Source organism: Antedon bifida, chromosome 7 (assembly GCF_963402885.1).
Source record: "Antedon bifida chromosome 7, ecAntBifi1.1, whole genome shotgun sequence".
NCBI lineage: Eukaryota > Metazoa > Echinodermata > Crinoidea > Comatulida > Antedonidae > Antedon > Antedon bifida.
In genome coordinates this window covers 23,227,720-23,249,286 of record NC_136232.1, presented here as the reverse complement: position 1 = coordinate 23,249,286, position 21,567 = coordinate 23,227,720, and the positions used below count along the sequence as shown (strand labels likewise).

Below are 21,567 nucleotides of genomic sequence, written 5' to 3'. Positions count from 1 at the left end.
TCCGGTGGGTACAAGCTGTGCACATCCATCGTTGCTGAGTAGCGGCTGTGTATATTGTCAGTTATCAGTTTCTTCCAGGTACGTTGTAATACTATATCGTAGATTAAGATTTATTTCATCAATTATTGTATTTAATCATGTTAATGAATAGTAGTATTATATCGAACTTGTTATTTATGCTTGTATATAAAAATTATGTAGTTATAATAACAATAGTAACAATAGAAGGCACCGGCAACTCAGAGCCATATGTTGAAAGAGCTGAGTTGCGACATTTTAGAAAATCACGTGAGGGTGCACACCGCCCATTTTTGTGTTAAAAAAAAGAAAAATGTATAACGTTCAGAAAGGTTTTAACTATCGAATTTAATATCAAAACAATCAATTTATTTAAAGTTTTTTGTGAAGATAACGAAATTAGAAAGAGAATATGATTTTAAAAAACATCTTGTAAATAGTAGGAAATTTTAATATAACAATTTTTGGTTTATAACATTCAATTATGTTTTGGTACTACAGTTGTTGGATTACAGTGATTTTTAAAGATTACAATCGAATTATCAATAACCCACATTTAGTACGTCTGATTGTGTCTCAGTGATCGCGAACTACCACAGTAGTAGTAATACTAGGCATATCTCTTTTATAATTTATAAAATGTAATGTGTTATTATAGATTATAGAAGTACGGTATCCAATATGAGTAAATACGACCGTAGTGTTGATGGTATACGATATCCATGGGCAACGAAAGATGAAATTCTGGAGGCGATGAAAACATTTGAAGTCCGAGAAGATGACGTTTGGCTCGTAACTTATCGAAAATCAGGTAAAACTGATAAATGATTAGATAGTCTATACCGATTGCCTTAAATAATCTAGGTACTGTAGGCCTCTCTCATCTGTCAAGATAGCAATTAACATTACTTAAGAAGTTTTATTTGTTATTTATTTATTCAAATATCCACAAATCACAGAGAACAAGGCCATATACATGGCTGCAGTCGCGTGCTCAAGTACCGTACTGACCAATCGACCGATTGACCGACCAACCGAGTGACTAAAAACTGAATTGCTGGACATTCTAGCCTATACGATCCACCCCTTTTGTTCAAATACAAATGATGATTTATTTTCTATTCGTGTGTCAAATTCAGAGATAACGACACTCTTCTTTAGATATGAAATATATAATAGTTATGTTTGTATAGACTCGTATGTATACCACTTGCCGTATTCACCATTCATACTTAGGCTAAGGGAAACACTTAACCTTCGCATTAAAAGAAATCTCCTATCTAAGTGAATAAAATTTAAGGAATATACTTGAATATTTATAGACTGTCAAATACTTAATAATGTAAGGGAAACACCTCACTTAAGTGTGATTGGTAAATACACTGAATCCCGTCCTCTCTCTGAGGAAGCTATGGCTTGTGCAATACAAAGTTCTGAATGTGTTCAATATTAAGCTTAAGTTCATATTCCAATTCTTACTTTCTGCTTTATTCCATCTTTGGTGTAGGTAGTACCTGGGCAACAGCAATTATCACAGTCCTCTCTTGTGGCTGTGATTTTACAAAAAGAGATGAGACGAATCCCATGAAACATACCACGAGTCTTCTAGATGTATTTGGACCAAATATGGCGGAATTTAAACATGTAACGGCAGCTAAAAAACCATCGCCGAGGATCATAATGGGGACCCATTTTCAGAGCCGCCACATGCCAAGGGAACTCATCACAAAGAAGCCAAAGGTATTACAGGCCTAATAGCAATTTAGGCCCAATGCATTAATAATGTATAGGCCTAGCTAAATGTACTTTACAAAACACAGTTGTCGAGCCAAAACCGTTAACTATTCGGTCTTTTTTTACTAGATTGTGTATGTTGGTAGAAATCCCAAAGATGTCGCAGTATCTCTTTACTATTTTCACAAATCCAATAAGTTGCTAAAAACATTTGAAACATGGGATGAATGTTTCCAGGCTTTCTATGACGGTGATCGTAAGTATTTAAACAAATATGTGCAATTATGATGGTTGAGATGAATATTCAGAGATATAATATTTATCTTTTAAATGTACAATTATAAATTATAATATCTGAGATAATATTCATAAATATACCTTATGAAATTAATATCATTAATAATCTATTTAGTTGTAGGTGGTTCGTGGTTTGATATGAACTTATACTGGTGGAATAGAAGAAATGATGATAATGTATTGTTTCTTAAATACGAAGATATGAGGGAGGTAAGTGAGAGATTCGATAGTTATTAGACTCTATAGCTCACTTTGTCTGTCGGTCGGTTGGTCGGTAAACACAAACTCAATTTGCGCACGCGACTACAGCCATGTATATGGCCTTTATATTTATAGCCAGATGTCTTTGTCCAAAATTGATATCCAAAACAGTTTTAAAACTGTTTAATTGACTAATTTTACTTTTTAATTTTCAGGATCTTGGATCTGCCATTGTTAAGATATCAGAGTTTCTTGGTTGGCCAGTACCTGAAGGAAAACTGGAAGAGGTTGTTAAACACTGTTCACTAGGTATTATGAAGAGCAATACGAAACAACACTGGTATACAGAAATTGGTGATAGTTCGGTGTCTTCCTTTATGAGGAAAGGTAATTATTGTATACTATAAAGATAATATAGAAAAGGGAAACACCACTAAAAAATACCACTTTGGAAATTCTTAAAGATGTATTGTCCCTTGAAACACAAAAAAATGAAGGTCAAAATATTCTAAATTTAAATTGGCCATATCAAAGTAATATTAAAGTTATTCACTTTAAGTCGAAAATTCAAGCCAAAAGCAACAAGTTTACGTAATTAACAGGTAAATTAGTTTGATTACATTTCGTCTGGAAAATTGTCGCGAGCGAAAGTAAACAAAGATTTCAAACCACGAGTACGCATTATGCATATGCGAATTAGGATTGTTTACAGCTAGTCACGGTTGAGAAGGTATTTTCACACAGGTCGTGAGGAAGTTTTATGATTATGCATACAAAGTAGCCAAACAAGCGCGTTTCATTATGGGATATGTTTTGATTGAAAACTTTGACTGGAAGTCAAAGTTATTTTTTTAACAAAAAAACGTCTGTATTTCAGTTAAATGATTTTTTTTTAAGACAAATTTTTGGTGATAGTTAATAACTATTATGACCCACCTTTTTTCGAAATCTGTTATTTTTTATTTTTTTGGAATTAGCCAAAGGGACAATACATCTTTAAATATTATTATTGACTTAGGCTAATTGAACTATTTTGTGAAATAGCTAACTTATCTGTGACACAGTATACTTTTGCCTCCCTACGTATTTATAGATTTATTTTCTTTATAAGGTTTGGTTGTTGGAGAATGGAAGAAATACTTCACTGTGAGCCAAAATGAAGCGTTTGACAATCTTTACGAAGAGAAAATGAAAGGCTCGGGCCTAGAATTCAGATACGAATTATGAATGTTAAAGAGAAAAATTATAATTTTGCAGTAATTATTATAGTTAAAATTAATATAAACGAGGAAGCAAATGGTAAATGTTATGACTCACTACTATTTTACTACGTACGTTTTAGTACGTTCGTTAGGCCTACTAAATTCGCATACTGCTGTAGGCCTAACAATCAACTAGGGCATTAGAGTCGACCGCACTAACATAAATCAAATACCAAATAAAAAAATAATGAATTATTTCATCCAATCACATCACTTTATTATGGAATAATTGGCATAATAAAAGTTTACTTTACGGTAATATACATGATGATTATTTTTATAAGATACATTACTGCAGGATTTTCAATCGGTGAAAAAGAGTACGGTAAGGGTCTTAAGTCAATATTCATTATCTTTCAAATACAAACTTATCATACTAGGCCTATACATATATATTATTTAAAGTACTGTACACGGATTGCCTATAGTAAACATCAAAAGATTTAAAATAACGTCATAAGATGCGGGTTGAAGTAGGTAGTAGCCTACTAGCGTTCGGACGGAACAAATTTACACGTGTAATGGTAGTCTGGGCTCCAGACGGAGTTTTGTAATAATATAAATATTTTTGCACATATGGCGTTTCATACGTGTATTACTTGAGTTTGGATACTCCGTCTGGGGCCGGGAAACACGCATAAGTCACGTGGTTTGACACCAAGAATTCTTGGTGCATAAATTATCCAGTTGACTAGTTTCAGCCGCATGCCATTGGCTACTCACTCGTACGTCGTTTTAATATTCATATTTCAGACTTTCAAAGACTCAACATCTAAGACGATGCGCATGCGCTATGTTACGTTTAGGGTTTAGACAATAGGGAGGTTTCGCAACCCTACGAATACGATAACGAAAACGGATACGTCATACATTTATGAAACTTTTGAGCTGATCCCCATTTCATATTCGTAAAGCGTATTTGTGTTGACGAATATCACCAGTCATATTCGTAACTACAAAACGAGTATAGTTTTTGATTATTTTCCACATTTTGCATTTGAATCAGAAATGATTCATGATTATAATATAATTATAGATTTATTGAAAGTAATTTACTAAAAGTAATTTACTAAAATAACAAGTCGATTTCGATAAATAGCAGTTTTTAAAGTGCTCACTCCCCTTGATGTTACGCTAGGCCTAGGCAGCCAAGCATGCAACACGTACCTGCTGCGCTTCGAATTTACCGCAGTCACATTTTTTTTTTTTGATCGACGGCGCCCTCGATTTTTGCAGGCTTACGAAAACGAATACATGTGCGTGACGTATTCGTTTTCGTTATCGTATTCGTAGCGTTGCGAAACCTCTCTAATGTGTACTTGGTTGGGTACATTGATAAAAGTTTCTGAAGGCTAGAAATGATTTTATATGCCTATTAGTCTGGTAAGCATTTGATGAGATTTTTCCCAAGAACATGAAAACTCGTCTTGATATGATAGGCTAGCTTCTCCGCCAAATCAAACTTTGAATGGATCAGTTATTATGCGGAGAAAATTTGATTTAATTCCCACCCAGACCCTGTCCTGTTCTGTGTGGTGGTGTAGCCCTGTTGTGTGCCGGTCGGTAGTGGTATGTAACTTATTGGCGTTTTATTTGGCAGGTCACACGTACGAGTTGAGTAGCCCTACGAAGGAGGCCTAGGCCAGGACTAAACAATTAGTAGAGCAGTTAATGACATGAGCTGTGCATTTTATTACCAAAGCATGAAACTTGGCACAAAGTTTCTTTAATGTCTATAGATTCAAAATATCGGGGGGTGCCAAGTGTCCAACGTCCGGTATGCGATTTTTTTTTTCGTACGAGAGTTCCTCCATCGGTTCGTTTCGGCCTCAATCGACTCTCTTCGGTATGTCAGCTCACTGATGCGTGACAACATAATACTGTAGAATTTACAAACCGCGAGTTACTTTCACAGGCTCTCAGTCTCACAACAGTAAAAAGAATCTACACTAAATACGAACTTTGATTGACATTAATTAATAAATACTAGGCCTAAGCCGGCGCTAATGCAGTTTCGTACCCACCCCTTAAAATTACTCAAATTCTTCATCCAACCTACTCACGAGTTGTCTACAACATCCTGCAATCATAAAATTGTAAAAATTCGATATTTTTTTTATTTATAACTATTTTTAATCAATTAATACTGAGCACCCTTCAGAAATACATCGCCAGCTTAGCTTCGCGAAAATCGTCGCTAGGCCTGCCGATAAAAGTACGGAGGCCTCACAGGACATTAACTCTTGATAGAGTAAACAGTTGCGTTCTATAGAGGGCGTAATTTACTAATGTTTAAAGCACGCACTAAATAATAATTTGCATTATTTCCGACATGAATTTCGTATTTTTAATAAAGAAATAATATACAATTATTGTATTCATCATTGTGGGTATCATCATATGTTATGTTTTTAATTTGTTTTTCATTTTTAATAGTAGAATTTCACACAGGAAAGAAGATAAATTGTATGGGACTGCTGACTTGAAGATTTAAGTACTACAGACCAATTTTCCTCTGTTTTAGTTTATTTTACATTATGATTTGTAGGTCAAATAAATAAATAAAATGAAATAAAAAGAATTACAGTACTTCGTTCAGTCCTGAGCTACATTGTTATAACACAATAAACAAGGAGCTTATGACAAATTAATTGTTTTAGTAATGTTATCACTATATTAGAAACACTAATGGTTTCCTTGTTTTAAGATTTTTATAGAAGTATATAAATTAACATTTGTTATTCACCCATGAAAGACCTCTTCAAATACATGGAAATAAGAAATGCAACAAAAACAGAAAGATATAATTTATTGAAATGTAATGTACAGTAATAAAATGATAATTATAATAAAAATGTTTTCCATCAATTACTAGAATTTATTTTACTTCTGCTGACACTGAAAACATCATTTCATGTCTTTCATTTCTTCCTTTTTATCTTCTTTCCTGTTGTGTTTATTAAAATAAAATAAAAATATAACATTTAATATTGAAGCAACTGTTCCTTTATTTATTTCAACAATATTTTACGAGGGTGGTCCATCCAGCCGAAGCTGATCATTAAAGACCCTCACAAAAATATAATTTGACAAGACAATAACACTCAAATTAAAAAGAATTTCTAAAAATTAACAACATAATTAAACACAAAATATTTCTTTATGAAAAAACTTAAAAGTTCGTTTCACGAGGAATATTTTTTAAAGACATTATAATATGACCATAACAGCGTCCTCTATTGATCGATGCCCTATGAGGCCTCCGTACTTTTATCGGCAGGCCTAGCGATGATTTTCGCGAAGCTAAGCTTGCGATGGATTTCTGAAGGGTGCTCAATTATCAATTGATTAAAAATATTTATAAATAAAAAGTTATCGATATTTTACAATTTTATGCTTGCAGAATGCTGTAGACAACTCGTGAGTAGGTTAGATGAAGTATTGAAACAATTTTGAGTAATTTTAAGGGGTGGGTACGAAACTGCATTAGCGCCCCTAAGCCTACTTAGTAATTACATTAAGAACCCAATAGCATTTTAAAGATATTTAGGCCTAGGTCTACGACCCAATAGTAGATATTTAGGCCTAGGTCTAGAGACTAGGTATTGTAGCTATATGGCTAGCCTAGCCACGCTTGTGTAGGCCTCCTATGCCATGTATTACTTTTGAATTTAAAATGATTATGTACAGTAGGAATTCCTATGCACAGTGTATGTTTTTTATACTTTTTAAAATAATATTATTAAATTAATATTTATATTGTAGGCTGATGGAAATTTTACGTTAAAGATGTATTATCCCCAATCATGAAAAATAAAGATTTTAGACTTTTAATAATAGGCCATTTTGGGAGTTTTAATTCAATAGAAAAAAAAATTATTTCAATTATAAAAAAAAACAAAATATACAGTTAAATCTAACCAAAAACTCATTGCCTGACAGACAATTTGACTATTTGTTACTTTAAATTATAGTTTTTTCCGGTAAATAGTTTTTTTGCCAATCCAATTTTTGGTCAAAGTGAATAACTATTATGTGACATTAAAATAACATATTCAACAATAAAATGTTTACAAAAATTGGGGTTTTTCTTCAGGGAGATAGTATATCGTTAAAATTAAAAACTTATATTTTCCAAGAGTCTAGATTCAAGAAATTGTATTGGCCCACTTAAAATCAAAATTTATTATATTTTTAAGAATAAAACAAATACATAAAAAATAATATAGCCTAAATCCTATTACAGTATATCATATTAATAAATCAAAATATGAATATCATTAAAATAAATTAGGTCAATTAAAATCCTAAAAATACATTACAAAAATAACTGACGTACTAACATCTTGTCATAATTTTATTTGAATCAAATTTCTTGTATGAGTAAACATTTCTTTCAATTACGGTAAGTACTTCTCTACGTTGAAAAAAAAAATAACAGAGAGTTTGCGAAATGTACTAATATTTTATTTGGACTTATTTATAAATAAATGCTGATGCTGTGTGTGTGTGTGTTTACTGTTTGTGAATCTGATGATACATTGGTTTGTGGCTGCCTATACAGTATTATATTATTAACATTCTAGGCCTATTATTATTATTACACCCAATAATAATAATGCTCTTACCGTTACTAAAACTATGAGGTTCAGTACTACTATTAATATTTATTATTATATTTACATATTTATATTTAGTAATGTATAAATCACTCGTGAAAAAAAGCTGCTCACGTTTTGTCTTGTGGTTGTTGTCACGCATCAGTGAGCATCGGTGGCTTACCGAAGAGTCGATTGAGTCCGAAACGAACCGATGGAGGAACTCTCGTACGGAAAAAAAAAATCGCGTCCGGTATGGCGGCCATCTTGAATTCAAAATGGCCACCATAAAAACAAAAAATATTCATATCTTGGCAACTATACACATTAGAGACTTAATTCTGGTCTCAAATTGTTCACAAACTATATATTTCTATTTGCTCTAATAAAAATGTTCGTCCAAAAATGACCGGAAATGACGTTTCTTTCAGTTTGACCTTTGACCTCGTATTTGTATATCTCTGTAACTAATGGTCATTTTCAATCGATTTTGGTGTCATTTTGTTCAGAATAAATACATTTATATTTGTAGTAATGAAACATTTTCACATAAAATTACCGGAAATACAATTTATGACCTTTGACATTTATTTATTGATTTTTAATTATGTGAATATACTGTGTGGTTTTTGTTGGTCTTAAATGCACCTAATTTTGAACTTTGACCTGATAGGCGTAATTATATTAAATGATTAATGGACTTAAATTGTATATAGTACATAAAATTGGTAAACATTGTGCTTGGTGGTACCATTAGTTCAATGATGTTGGCACCTTCTGATTCGCTACAAGTTTTAATAGTTTGACAGAGGAAATAACATACATGTTATGGAATACCGTAAAACCTCGAAAAGGTGATAGTATGAGCTTCTTTTCGAGATAGACTGTATTTGATTGTCAAATGAATAGTATGATGATCGTGTTTATATCAATATATTATTAATGACCTTACAAAGAACCCTTTATATTTCAACAATCAAGCCTCAGTTATTCTACAATATATTGTTTTCCAAGTGGTAGGCCTATTTTGATTGCATCTTCTTTTTGTATGCTTCCTCGGTTAATATGGTCCTACCCCTCCTTCTTTGTCTGTAGATGGTCTTATACCCCATTCTTTGTCTGTGGATGGTCTTATACCCCCTTCTTTGTCTGTGGATGGTCTTATACCCCCTTCTTTGTCTGTGGATGGTCTTATACCCCCTTCTGTGTCTGTGGATGGTCTTATACCCCCTTCCTTGTCTGTTGATGGTATTACACCCCTTTCTTTGTCTATTGATGGTATTACACCCCTTTTTTTGTGTGTGGATGGTATTACACCCCTTTCTTTGTGTGTGGATGGTATTACACCCCTTTCTTTGTGTGTGGATGGTCTTAGACCCCTTCTTTGTCTGTGGATGGTCCTACACTCCCTTCTTTGTCTGTGGATGGTCCTACACCCCTTCTTTCTCTGTGGATGGTCTTACACCCCTTTCTTTGTCTGTGGATGGTCTTACACCCCTTCTTTGTCTGTGGATGGTCCTACACTCCCTTCTTTGTCTGTGGATGGTCCTACACCCCTTCTTTCTCTGTGGATGGTCTTATACCCCCTTCTTTGTCGGTGGATGGTCTTATAATCCCTTATTTGTGTGTGGATGGTCTTACACCCACTTCTTTGTCTGTGGGTGGTCTTATGGAGTGAGTGCAGAATCTGTTTGGGCTTTAGCCTATTCTCATTCCTGGTTATTTTTACATTGATGACCGAATAAATATTATTATTATTATTATTATTATTACATCCCCTTCTTTGTCTGTGGATGCTCCTACACCCCCTTCTTTGTCTGTGGATGGTCTTATACGTCCCCCCTTTTTGTCTGTAAGTGGTCCTATACCCTTTCTTTGTCAGTGGATGGTCTTACACCCCCTTCTTTGTCTGTGGACGGTCCTACACCCCCTTCTTTGTCTGTGGATGGTCTTACACTCCTTTATTTGTCTGTGGACGATATTATACCCCCTTCTGTGCCTGTGGATGGTCTTATACCTCCTTCCTTGTCTGTTGATGGTATTACACCCCTTTCTTTGTCTGTTGATGGTATTACACCCCTTTTTTTTGTGTGTGGATGGTCTTACACCCCTTTCTTTGTGTGTGGATGGTCTTACACCCCTTTCTTTGTGTGTGGATGGTCTTACACTCCTTCTTTGTCTGTGGATGGTCTTACACTCCTTCTTTGTGTGTGGATGGTCTTACACTCCTTCTTTCTCTGTGAATGGCCTTACACCCCTTTCTTTGTCTGTGGATGGTCCTACACCCTTCTTTGTCTGTGGATGGTCTTACACCCCCTTCTTTGTCTGTGGATGGTCCTACACCCCCTTCTTTGTCTGTGGATGGTCTTACACCCCCTTCTTTGTCTGTGGGTGGTCTTACACCCCCTTCTTTGTCTGTAGATGGCCTTACACCCCTTTCTTTGTCTGTGGATGGTCTTATACCCCCTTCTTTGTCTGTGGATGGTCCTACACCCCCTTCTTTGTCTGTGGATGGTCTTACACCCCCTTCTTTGTCTGTGGGTGGTCTTACACCCCCTTCTTTGTCTGTGGACGGTCTTATACCCCCTTCTTTGTCTGTGGATGGTCTTACACCCCCTTCTTTGTCTGTGGGTGGTCTTACACCCCCTTCTTTGTCTGTAGATGGCCTTACACCCCTTTCTTTGTCTGTGGATGGTCTTATACCCCCTTCTTTGTCTGTGGATGGTCCTACACCCCCTTCTTTGTCTGTGGATGGTCTTACACCCCCTTCTTTGTCTGTGGGTGGTCTTACACCCCCTTCTTTGTCTGTGGACGGTCTTATACCCCCTTCTTTGTCTGTGGATGGTCCTACACCCCCTTCTTTGTCTGTGGATGGTCTTACACCCCCTTCTTTGTCTGTGGGTGGTCTTACACCCCCTTCTTTGTCTGTAGATGGCCTTACACCCCTTTCTTTGTCTGTGGATGGTCTTATACCCCCTTCTTTGTGTGTGGATGGTCTTACACCCCCTTCTTTGTCTGTCGATGGTCTTGCACCCCTTTCTTTGTCTGTGGACGGTCTTATACCCCCTTCTTTGTCTGTGGATGGTCTTATACTCCCTTCTTTGTCTGTGGATGGTCTTACACCCCCTTCTTTGTCTGGACCTACTACTTTGGTTGATTAAATCAGACATTGTTTCTTGTATGATTAGGAGACCAAGACCTTCAAAGTGAAAGTCCACAGGTGGATGCCTAAAAAGGTCTTGTACAGAACAGTATATTGTAGGTCCATGTCACTATTTTGAGTATTACTTGAATAATTATATTGAGATGTCTTTTACGAATTGGTTTGGTTCGAATTTTGCTAAAAAATCAATGACTGGAGAAATCGAGGAAAAGGATTCAGATGGTTTACAGCAAAGGCCCATTACCATAAAAAATTTTTTAGATGCAACGAAAATGAACAAGAACTAACTGAGTTTCTGACTAATGAAAGTAGGTCTACTGCACAAATGCAGGATAAAGTTTGTAGTAAGTACTTTGAAAGACGGTGTTCTCTTAACTCATGAAAAACTTTCCGAACTTGTCTCATATGCAACATCAAAGAATGCTACTTTACATCAAAAATATTTCCAAATGGCATCTAACAACTCAATTCAACTTTTATTTCAGACAATTGTCCATATGGTATAATACATTACAAAAAAAAAAGAAAAGATGAAGGAGAGAGGACCAAAACTTTTATCTAACGATTGACACATCACAGTTTAGCAAACAAGTCGGCATCATAGATGAGCTCATTGATTGCTGTTTCTCAGTGATCTGTCATACTTTACGCCTATCCTATCACATCAAAAGTCAAAAATTTGCATTAAGTGTCATTTATTTCGTTAAAAAAATTAGGTGCATGTAAACCACATACAGTATATTCACATAATTATATATGTCAAAGGTTACAAATTGTATTTCCAGTCATTTTATGTGAAAATGTTTCATTACTACAAATATAAATGTCTCTATTCTGAACAAAATGACACCAAAATCGATTTTTTGACGAAACTTTTCATTAGAGCAAATAGAAATATGTGGTTTGTGAACAATTTAACACCAGAATTAAGTCTCTACTGTTTATAGTTGCCAAGATATGAACACTTTTTGTTTTTATGGTGGCCATTTTGAACTCAAGATGGCCGCCATACCGGACGTTGGACACTTGGCACCCCTCGATATTTTGAATCTATATACATCAAAGAAACTTTGTGGCAAGTTTCATGCTTTGGTAATAAAGTGCACAACTTGGCTATTTTTATGGCGTTAACTGCTCTACTATAAACAAAACAACTTGGCAACACGATTTTATATTTCAACAGTTGTTCAGTCTCGATCGTACATTCAGCACTGTACGTACGTACTCGATCTTTTTCATTTTGAAACAAAATGATCATTGGTTGATTCGAAATCCATATTTACATACCGCCCGCCCCATATAGCCAAATACGGTATGATAACCTACGTCATTCTTATCGGATGTTTGCGGTCTGCAAATCAATTTCTATACGTGTTTCACAAGTCTGTATTTTCAGACAAAAATCGCGGTCGAAATAAAAACAAATAAATAAAAAAAAAAGACAATAAATACAGACTTGGGGCAAGTCTAGTGTAATGGTCGCGTGTGATGTAAATTTTGAGATAAACTTGCTGTTTCAAAAATCCACCTCATGTGGTGGATTTTTCAATTACACCTTAAACCGCAAGCTGATTAACCGCAAGATAAGGAGCAATTTGACCTTAATAGTGTAAAGAGATGCATGAAATATGACCTTTACACGTGTAAATTGTTCATCGTCCGAACGATCACTGATTACACATGTAAAGTTACACACGTAACTGATTTTACGTCCGAAAATGAAACTTACGTTTGAGCATTGAACGCTCAAGGTCAAGGCGCTCCACCAAGAAAATGATGTAATGTTTATTTTGGTATGAACTAACACACAAATAACCAGTTTTAGCTTAATTAATTAGCTTAATTATACAACAGAACTATTTTTACAATTCGTACATGTTGTAGGCCTAATTGTAATGTTTTATAGAACTGTAGAAATTTAAAAAATGACCAAGTACGATCGTATTGTTGATGGTATACGATATCCATTGGCAATAAAGGATGAAATTCTTGAGGCGGTGAAAACGTTTGAAGTCCGAGAAGATGACGTGTGGCTCATAACATATCGAAAATCAGGTATAAATAACCAGAATAGTAATTAATCTATACAAATTGACTAAAGAAGTTACATTCCCCACTCCCCTCCACATTGAACGTTTTGATTGGCTGTGGAGGAAGTTGTTGTGTTACGGGTGTTCCGAAACTAGATACCCGAGACCAGAGACCAGAGACCCGAGACCCAATACGAAAAGGGAGACCCCACTATACGAAAAGGGAGACCCCACTATACGAAAAGGGAGACCCCACTATACGAAAAGGGAGACCCCACTATACGAAAAGGGAGACCCAAATATACGAAAATGGAAACCCAAAATATACAGTTATTACGTCGGCCCAGAGCCGCCTTAACTGTAAAAACTCAAAACCTTTGGTCCGTATATTTGGGGTTCCATTTTCGTATATTTGGGTCTCCCTTTTTGTATATTTGGGTCTCCATTTTCGTATATTTGGTTCTCCCTTTTCGTATATTTGGGGTCTTCATTTTCGTATATTTGGGTCTCCCTTTTCGTATATTTGGGGTCTCCCTTTTCGTATATTTGGGGTCTCCCTCTTCGTATAGTGGGGTCTCCCTTTTCGTATAGTGGGGTCTCCCTTTTCGTATTGGGTCTCTGGTCTCGGGTCTCTAGTTTCGAAACACCCGTTGTGTTACTGCTTGATGGTTGACCGAAAAAATATTAGCCTACTGTAAACTATAATACACGTTTTCGTGCACACTGATTGCAGTTGCTCATAGATTGTTTCAATTTTTCATGAAACTTACTCTGGATCAGTCTGCAATCACATCCTTAGCCTGAAGTAACTATCTTATTACTACAGTACATTAATACCAGCTATTATTGTTATCTGTGTGCCAAATTTAGAAATACGGGTGTTAGTCTTCCTTTCTATTGCAACCGATGCAAGGTACCGTACTGCGGTATCTTCTTTGGCAAAGAAGAAAACTCACACAGACACGATAATATGGTTGACGTACAAGTATCAACTGCATTGGCTTCTCTTGACTCATCATACTTGTTTACTTGTTTCTCGTACACTTGCGTCAGGCCTACGCCTAGACCTACTTGATTCCGTCACTATGGTAGGCCTAACCTAGGCTTTGAAATAGACGGTTTTGATATATATAAACGACTCTCTAGGAATGGCTGTTTAGAGTCTGAGAATATGTGTTCAAAACTATTCATATTATTTATTCCACGTTCTTTTTTATTTAAAATACATTCGATGTAGGTACTACATGGGCACAAGAAATTCTTATTGTCCTCTCTTGTGGTTGTGATCTCGCCAAAAGAGATGAAATAGACGTCACGGAGCGTATCAGTTTTCTAGATTTATTGAAACCCGGTATGACGGAATTTGCCCATGTAACGGCAGCTAAAAAATCATCGCCACGGATAATGGAAACCCATATGCAAAGCCGTCACATGCCAAGAGAAATCCTCACAAAGAAGCCAAAGGTAGAGTTTGTCAGGCAACACACACATGTCATTTAAATTGCCAAAACCGCCTAAACGCAAACACCTATGCGCATGCGCAGAATGTTTGTCATACGATTATGATTAAGAACGATTACGATTAGGATGAGATACATAAAGAAGATCAAACAGACGGACTTAATAACAGTATTTTATTAACAGTTTTTTTAGTATTTTTAATTATATATTTTTTTAAAACCTTCACAGATTGTGTACGTTGCCAGAAACCCCAAAGACATCGCAGTGTCTTTCTATTATTTTCACAAATCCAATAAGTTGATAAAAACATTTGATTCATGGGATGAATATTTTCAGGCTTTCTATGACGGTGATCGTAAGTACTGTAATATATGGTATAAGATCAATTATCATACATTATTGCATTTTATTTGAAATTTTATCATTAGTAATCTAATTTTAGTTGTAGGTGGTTCATGGTTTGATATGAACTTATACTGGTGGAATAGAAGAAATGAGGATAATGTATTGTTTCTTAAATACGAAGATATGAGGGAGGTAAGTGATAATCAGTTATTACAGTATGTCCTTTCTAAAATTCTACGTTATACTACTTATTTTTTCCTCCTAAATATCGCGCCGGTTAATGCATACAAACAATATTTACGTATGTGCGTGCACAGATTGTGCGCGCGCTCGATAACTTCAATTGTGAAGTTATAATACTAATAGAGTTCCCAAAGAACGCTAGTGCCGTTATAGGATCAATGTTATTGAAATTGTCCAAAAATATTTTTTGAAAAAAGTTGTCAAAAGTTGTACATTTAAAAAACGGAACAACATAATAGATTATTTTTACTATAATTTTACTTTTTCATTTTTAGAATCTTGGATCTGCGATTGTTAAGATATCACAGTTCCTTGGTTGGCCAGTACCTGAAGGAAAGCTGGAAGAGGTTGTTAAACACTGCTCATTCGGTAGTATGAAGAACAATCCAAAAATCAACTATACTGAAAGCAAAATGATCGATATTTCAATATCTCCTTTTATGAGGAAAGGTAGGCTTAGTGATTGTTTATTATAGTTATATTAAATTATTTATTAAAAAGATTGTATTTTATCGTAATTTGATTTCCATAGGTCTGGTTGGAGATTGGAAGAATTACTTCACTGTGAGCCAAAACGAAGCGTTTGACAAACTTTACGAAGAGAAAATGAAAGGCTCGGGTCTAACATTTAGATTTGAATAATGAATAAAAATAGAACAAACAAAATCGTTATATTATTATATGTAATAGTGGAAACCTAGTGGAAACAGGTATTATGGATGTTCTTGAAACAGTGTCAACCAACTACCGTATGAACACCCTACTGTAGGAACAACGCAAGTGAGTTAACCAATCACAGGACAGTTCCAATCCATCGCGTCGTTATTGATTAAATTGCTTGCGCGCTTACGTCCTTGCATTGGGTTCAAGTGGGAACCAAGCTTTAGGCTACGTTTTTAGCCCAAGAAGTGTTTGTGAGTGCGTACCATTAAGAAATTGCAAATACTCCTTTTTTCTTGAAGCAGGTCAAAAATTGAAACTAATATAAATTGATTCAGAAATTAATAATAATAGCAAAATTATAACTGGTAGTCTTACGGTTCAACCAATCACAAGGTTTACTGTACTTTACGGCTGGGATGCAGTATTGTGTATGAATAGGAATAGGTATGTACGTTTTGCCGCTATACTTTTTTTTCTACTCTTGAAGTAGAAAAAAAAATTATAGCGGCAAAACGTCACGCATTCTTCCTTACACAAAGAGTATAAAAATGACCGGAAAATTGTACTGGACGGTTTTAAACTAGGCCTACAGTACAGAAAATCTGCAGGAGGGAGAGTAAGGGTGGTGTTGGAAGCACCGGCCTAGTTTATTACAATCAGGGCCTATAATAATTAATATCACTAATTCATCCATGATATCACATTCGTCATGCAAGATGGTCGACAACGTAGAGTAAGAGTAAAAATGTCACAATGAAATTTAAAAATGGAATTTTTAGTAGATCCTTTCAATTACGTATAATAAATAATAATGTATAGTAGGCCTAAATAATAACGTATTATTAGTAAACTTACAACGAAAATACAGTGCATTGAATTTCACTCAGTGAATCGTCTTTCTTTCAAATGGAATACAAATAATATCAAGTGACTTACTTCAATCCATCCCACTATGAACCTTGCTATTTTTTTTAGCTTTCACGCCAGTCCCACCCAATTTCATCTATATATTCCAAGTTTCGTGGACTTTCTGCATTGAGGACGATCAAAGTATATTGATCGAAACGTCGAGAAAATCAACAGTTCTTTTCAGAACTATTATATAGGCCTTAATATGTAGTGTACCGCAAATTTTATGTCAAAATATCAACATCTATACAGATCAGATCAAAATTATTCTATCCGTTATCAGCGGTTTGATCAGTAGGCCCAGTTTTGCTTAATTTAGTCCAAAATTATATATTTTATAAAAATAAGGTTTTATAAAATTGCAGGAATAAACAAAAATTACGTATGGTCTATTTTTAGGATAAAAAAGTAATGCAATGTACGATAGTTCAGTACTATGTCTCGTCTCTTTATATACGAATGTACTTAAATGTTTTTAGCCCAAGAAGTGTTTGTGAGTGCGTACCATTAAGAAATTGCAAATACTCCTTTTTTCTTGAAGCAGGTCGAAAATTGAAACTAATATAAATTGATTCAGAAATTAATAATAATAGCAAAATTATAACTGGTAGGCTTACGGTTCAACCAATCACAAGGTTTACTGTACTTTACGGCTGGGATGCAGTATTGTGTATGAATAGGAATAGGTTTGTACGTTTTGCCGCTATACTTTTTTTTCTACTCTTGAAGTAGAAAAAAAAATTATAGCGGCAAAACGTCACGCATTCTTCCTTACACAAAGAGTATAAAAATGACCGGAAAATTGTACTGGACGGTTTTAAACTAGGCCTACAATACAGAAAACCTACAGGAGGGAGAGTAAGGGTGGTGTTGGAAGCACCGGCCTAGTTTATTACAATCAGAGTTTGCTTGTTGAGTTTGCTTGTTTGCTTGCTTGTTTGTTTGTTGAGTTTTCTTGGTTGTTTGCTTGTTGAGTTTGCTTGTTTGCTGTGAGTGAATATAAACTGTGTGTTTTTAAAAGTATCATAACGTCAAACTATTATTTGAAATGAAACAAATTACTAATAACCAGTTTCTCTATTCAGTTACAAAGATCATCATTTTTTTCAAAATGACGAATTACGATCTAGTTTATTATTTGTATTACCATTATATTTCATATAACCAGTAGGCCTACTCGTAACTCAACCACATGGCTGTTTGTAACACATGATGATAATCATAATTTACGACACAGATTTATCTGGATATAAAAACATTATGGATCTCTCAGTGAATCAGTTTACTCTCCCACATTTTGCTTAGTTGTTCAAAGAAATCACAAAGAAAGGTACGGTAAGTGTTGTTTTTTAAACTGTGTAGGCATAGTATCTACCTATACGATAGGGTTGTCTGTTGTATCAAAATCCAGGTTATTTGCTGTTAATGCCGAAACTGTATTTAACCACAGAGGCCTAGATCATCTCTTGGTTGTACTTCCCTGGAGCCGTGCATATACAAAATGCAAACAATTTCAATAATATGTACAATATGTAAATAGAAGTTTACTTAAACGATTGTAGGATCAGACGAATAAATGTCAACACCAAGATAATTGCACCTTTAATACAATGTTTAATACAGGCTTATTGTTTTAATACTCATATTAGGAAAAGCAGAGCAACATTAGTGACTTAAGTGGCTTAGGGTTGTGTGTATTACATAAATATATTAGTGAGATAGTTGAGAATTAGATTATAGAGAATTTTATATATAAGTGAGACGATTTACAGTTTGCATTTAAGATTTAATTTTAATGTTTTCCAATTTTCCAGTTTGGTTTCTGACTTCACTACTTGGGGTATCAGACCATTAACTACATTCTGTGCGATTATGAATAAATATGTTTAGCCAGAGAAGAGTGAAGTTTAGCTACTTTAATCCACATACAACTTTATAATTATGGATATATATTTATTATTACTTATTATATATATGGATCTTATTCTGAAGCTCTTCATATCTTCAGTAGCAAGTTTATACAAATATTTGAATATTCTCTAAAATTATAGTACAGTATAAAGCAAAATGAGCGAGTTTGATCGAATTGTTGATGGTATACGACTCCCATGGGCAACCTCAGATGAAATTCTTGAAGCGATGAAAACATTTCAAGTCCGAGAAGATGACGTGTGGCTCGTAACATATCCAAAAGCAGGTAGATGAAATGTTTAGATAATCGTGTACATGATCCGATATCGGGCATTGATTGTGTTTTAATATCCGCCTCGTTTTGCTCTTTTTCCTCTTTCCTTGTTTGTTTTGTTATTTGTAAAGCTTTAAAAATGTTCCGGTGAAATGTTCTAATTGTCTTCGTTAGATGTGTTTGGGCTTGTCACTTAGCAAGGCCATAAACATGGCTGCAGTCGCGTGCTTAAGTTAGTGTTTACTGACCAACCGACCGACCGACATAGTGAGCTGTAGAGTATTATTTCGCGTTTCTTCTTTAATCTCCTCACTTTCATTTTTTAAAAAGCACATACACTTCTTACATTTCTTAATTTTGTTATACTGATATTATCTAAACATTGATTTGATTGGGTAGGTACTACATGGACACAGGAAATTATCACTGTCCTCTCTTGCCGATGTGATCTTACAAAAAGAGGTGAAAAGGGTATCAATTTTGTAGATATTAAGAGACCAAATATGTTGGAATTTGCACATGTAACGGCAGCTAAAAAACCATCGCCGAGGATAATGACGACCCATATGCAAAGCCGTCACATGGCAAGAGAAATCATCACAAAGAAGCCAAAGGTAGAGTTTAGGCAGCTGGTAAACTACTGAAAGCTACTTATATTATTCCTATATCTATTCTGGCGCGCGTCTAACCTAAATAAAACAATAGTTGCTGAGTTTAGACAGCTTTTTACGCTCATAAATATAATACGCATGCGCAGAAAGTTAATTGCCATACTATGATGATGAATATGATTAAGAAGAGGTCAATAATATAATTGAGGACTCTGCAGACAAAACACTGTTGTCGATTTAAGACGGTCTGAACACTAAGATATATACTACGCATGCGCAGAATTTTTTCTATGACTACTTCTTTATGATTATATAATAAGGGCGATGAAGATATTGTAAATAAACATGTTAAATAATAAAGTAGAAAGAGCTACCAGTAGTTATTTTCAAAGCTTACTTTTTTTTCAGATTGTGTATGTTGCAAGAAATCCTAAAGACAACGCAGTGTCTTTCTATTACTTCCATAAATCCAATAAAATGATAAAAACATTTGAATCTTGGGACGAGTATTTTCAGGCGTTCTATGACGGTGATCGTAAGTATTAAATCTGTCAGAGTTAATATCAATCTCATACAATTACATTTTATTCGAAATTAATAGGCCTACCACTAATATAAAAATTCTCATACAATTTTATTTGAAATTAATACTAGAACTACAGTTATAATAATCTAATTTTAGTTGTAGGTGGTTCGTGGTTTGATATGAACTTATACTGGTGGAATAGAAGAAATGATGACAATGTATTGTTTCTTAAATACGAAGATATGAAGGATGTAAGTGACAATCCGATTATTATTACATGCCGTTATGTCTGTCCATAATAAATTAACAAAAAAAGAATTTCACTTAACTTCAACAATCTTCAGTCAGCAGTTAGATCTAACAACATAGCACTGGTATGCATGTACACCACAATAAACAACATTTACGCGCGCGCGTACAATTAAACTGGTAGTAACAGCTGTTGTGCGCGCTTGACAACTGTTGTATGCTCTATTAATTGTGGTGGTGTCTGTCACTATAATAGAGTTTTTTTAAAGATAGTCAAGTGCCGTTTAGAGGACCATTTCGTCATCGGGTTTGAGGCTTGGAAATTTGGAAATGTTTCCTTTTCAGGATCTTGGATCTGCCATTGTTAAGATATCAGAGTTCCTTGGTTGGCCAGTACCTGAAGGAAAGCTGGAAGAGGTTGTTAAACACTGCTCATTCGGAAGTATGAAGAACAATCCAAAAATCAACCGTACAAATAGTAAAATAATCGATGTATCAATATCTCCATTTATAAGAAAAGGTAATGACTGTTTAACATAAAAATAATACAACTAATATTAAAGGGACTTTTTGTTGTTGTTGAGTTTGATCACGTGTTGGGTTTGATTGTTAAGTTTGTTGACGTGTTTTTTTGCGTTGAGTTTGTTTATAATACGTTTGTTTACGGTGTGTCTGCTGAGTTTGTTTGTTTGATTGATTTGTATTTTTTTCCTATTGTAGGCCTGGTTGGAGACTGGAAGAATTACTTTACTGTCAACCAGAGTGAAGCGTTGGACAAACTTTACGAAGAGAAAATGAAAGGCTCAGGCCTTACATTCAGATACACTTAGATAACAAAAGAACAGTCGAACAAATTAGTAATATATAATTAAAGCCATCATTGTACATATACAAACAGTGAGGTAGGCCATAATAACGTTCGATAAAGAAGCTATGATTATTTTATTCACTGATGCATACAATACGGGATGCAATAGAAACTGTCATTTGCTACTGAAGAATAGTATTAGAACTACTAGATTGATTTAAATGAATAAAACCACGGTTTGATAATGATAACTTTTTATCCACA

At 34.8% G+C, this 21,567-nt stretch overlaps 3 protein-coding genes across 9 annotated transcripts; all 3 read left to right on the top strand.

Moving 5' to 3' along the window:
* The first annotated feature begins 673 nt into the window (after positions 1-673).
* On the top strand, positions 674-16,897 carry LOC144848799 (sulfotransferase 1A3-like). 6 transcript variants are annotated; one of them, XM_078705730.1, is made up of 8 exons: positions 674-829; positions 1,526-1,758; positions 1,882-2,008; positions 2,165-2,259; positions 2,466-2,537; positions 15,700-15,802; positions 15,885-16,049; positions 16,098-16,897. In XM_078705730.1, exons 1-7 carry the CDS (start codon positions 700-702, stop codon positions 15,992-15,994), a joined length of 870 nt encoding a protein of 289 aa, XP_078561856.1. In that variant the 5' UTR covers positions 674-699; the 3' UTR covers positions 15,995-16,049; positions 16,098-16,897. The 6 variants fall into 6 exon arrangements, with proteins under 6 accessions (XP_078561856.1, XP_078561857.1, XP_078561861.1 ...); XM_078705735.1 differs by lacking the exons at positions 674-829; positions 1,526-1,758; positions 1,882-2,008; positions 2,165-2,259; positions 2,466-2,537 and adding exons at positions 3,807-3,837; positions 13,180-13,328; positions 14,640-14,767; positions 14,993-15,119; positions 15,207-15,301 and having other exon boundaries at positions 15,628-15,802; XM_078705734.1 differs by lacking the exons at positions 674-829; positions 1,526-1,758; positions 1,882-2,008; positions 2,165-2,259; positions 2,466-2,537 and adding exons at positions 3,807-3,837; positions 13,180-13,328; positions 14,541-14,767; positions 14,993-15,119; positions 15,207-15,301 and having other exon boundaries at positions 15,628-15,721.
* LOC144848826 (sulfotransferase 1C2A-like) lies at positions 2,550-3,479 on the top strand. Its single transcript, XM_078705760.1, has 2 exons — positions 2,550-2,637; positions 3,362-3,479. The coding sequence occupies exons 1-2, from the start codon at positions 2,565-2,567 to the stop codon at positions 3,475-3,477; spliced, it is 189 nt and encodes a 62-aa protein (XP_078561886.1). The 5' UTR covers positions 2,550-2,564; the 3' UTR covers positions 3,478-3,479.
* Positions 16,898-18,137: 1,240 nt separating the features above from the next.
* Positions 18,138-21,511, top strand: LOC144848801 (sulfotransferase 1C4-like). 2 transcript variants are annotated; one of them, XM_078705738.1, is made up of 7 exons: positions 18,138-18,254; positions 18,976-19,121; positions 19,509-19,723; positions 20,129-20,255; positions 20,403-20,497; positions 20,841-21,015; positions 21,216-21,511. In XM_078705738.1, exons 2-7 carry the CDS (start codon positions 18,992-18,994, stop codon positions 21,323-21,325), a joined length of 852 nt encoding a protein of 283 aa, XP_078561864.1. In that variant the 5' UTR covers positions 18,138-18,254; positions 18,976-18,991; the 3' UTR covers positions 21,326-21,511. The 2 variants fall into 2 exon arrangements, with proteins under 2 accessions (XP_078561864.1, XP_078561863.1); XM_078705737.1 differs by having other exon boundaries at positions 18,138-18,259.
* The last annotated feature ends 56 nt before the right edge of the window (positions 21,512-21,567 follow it).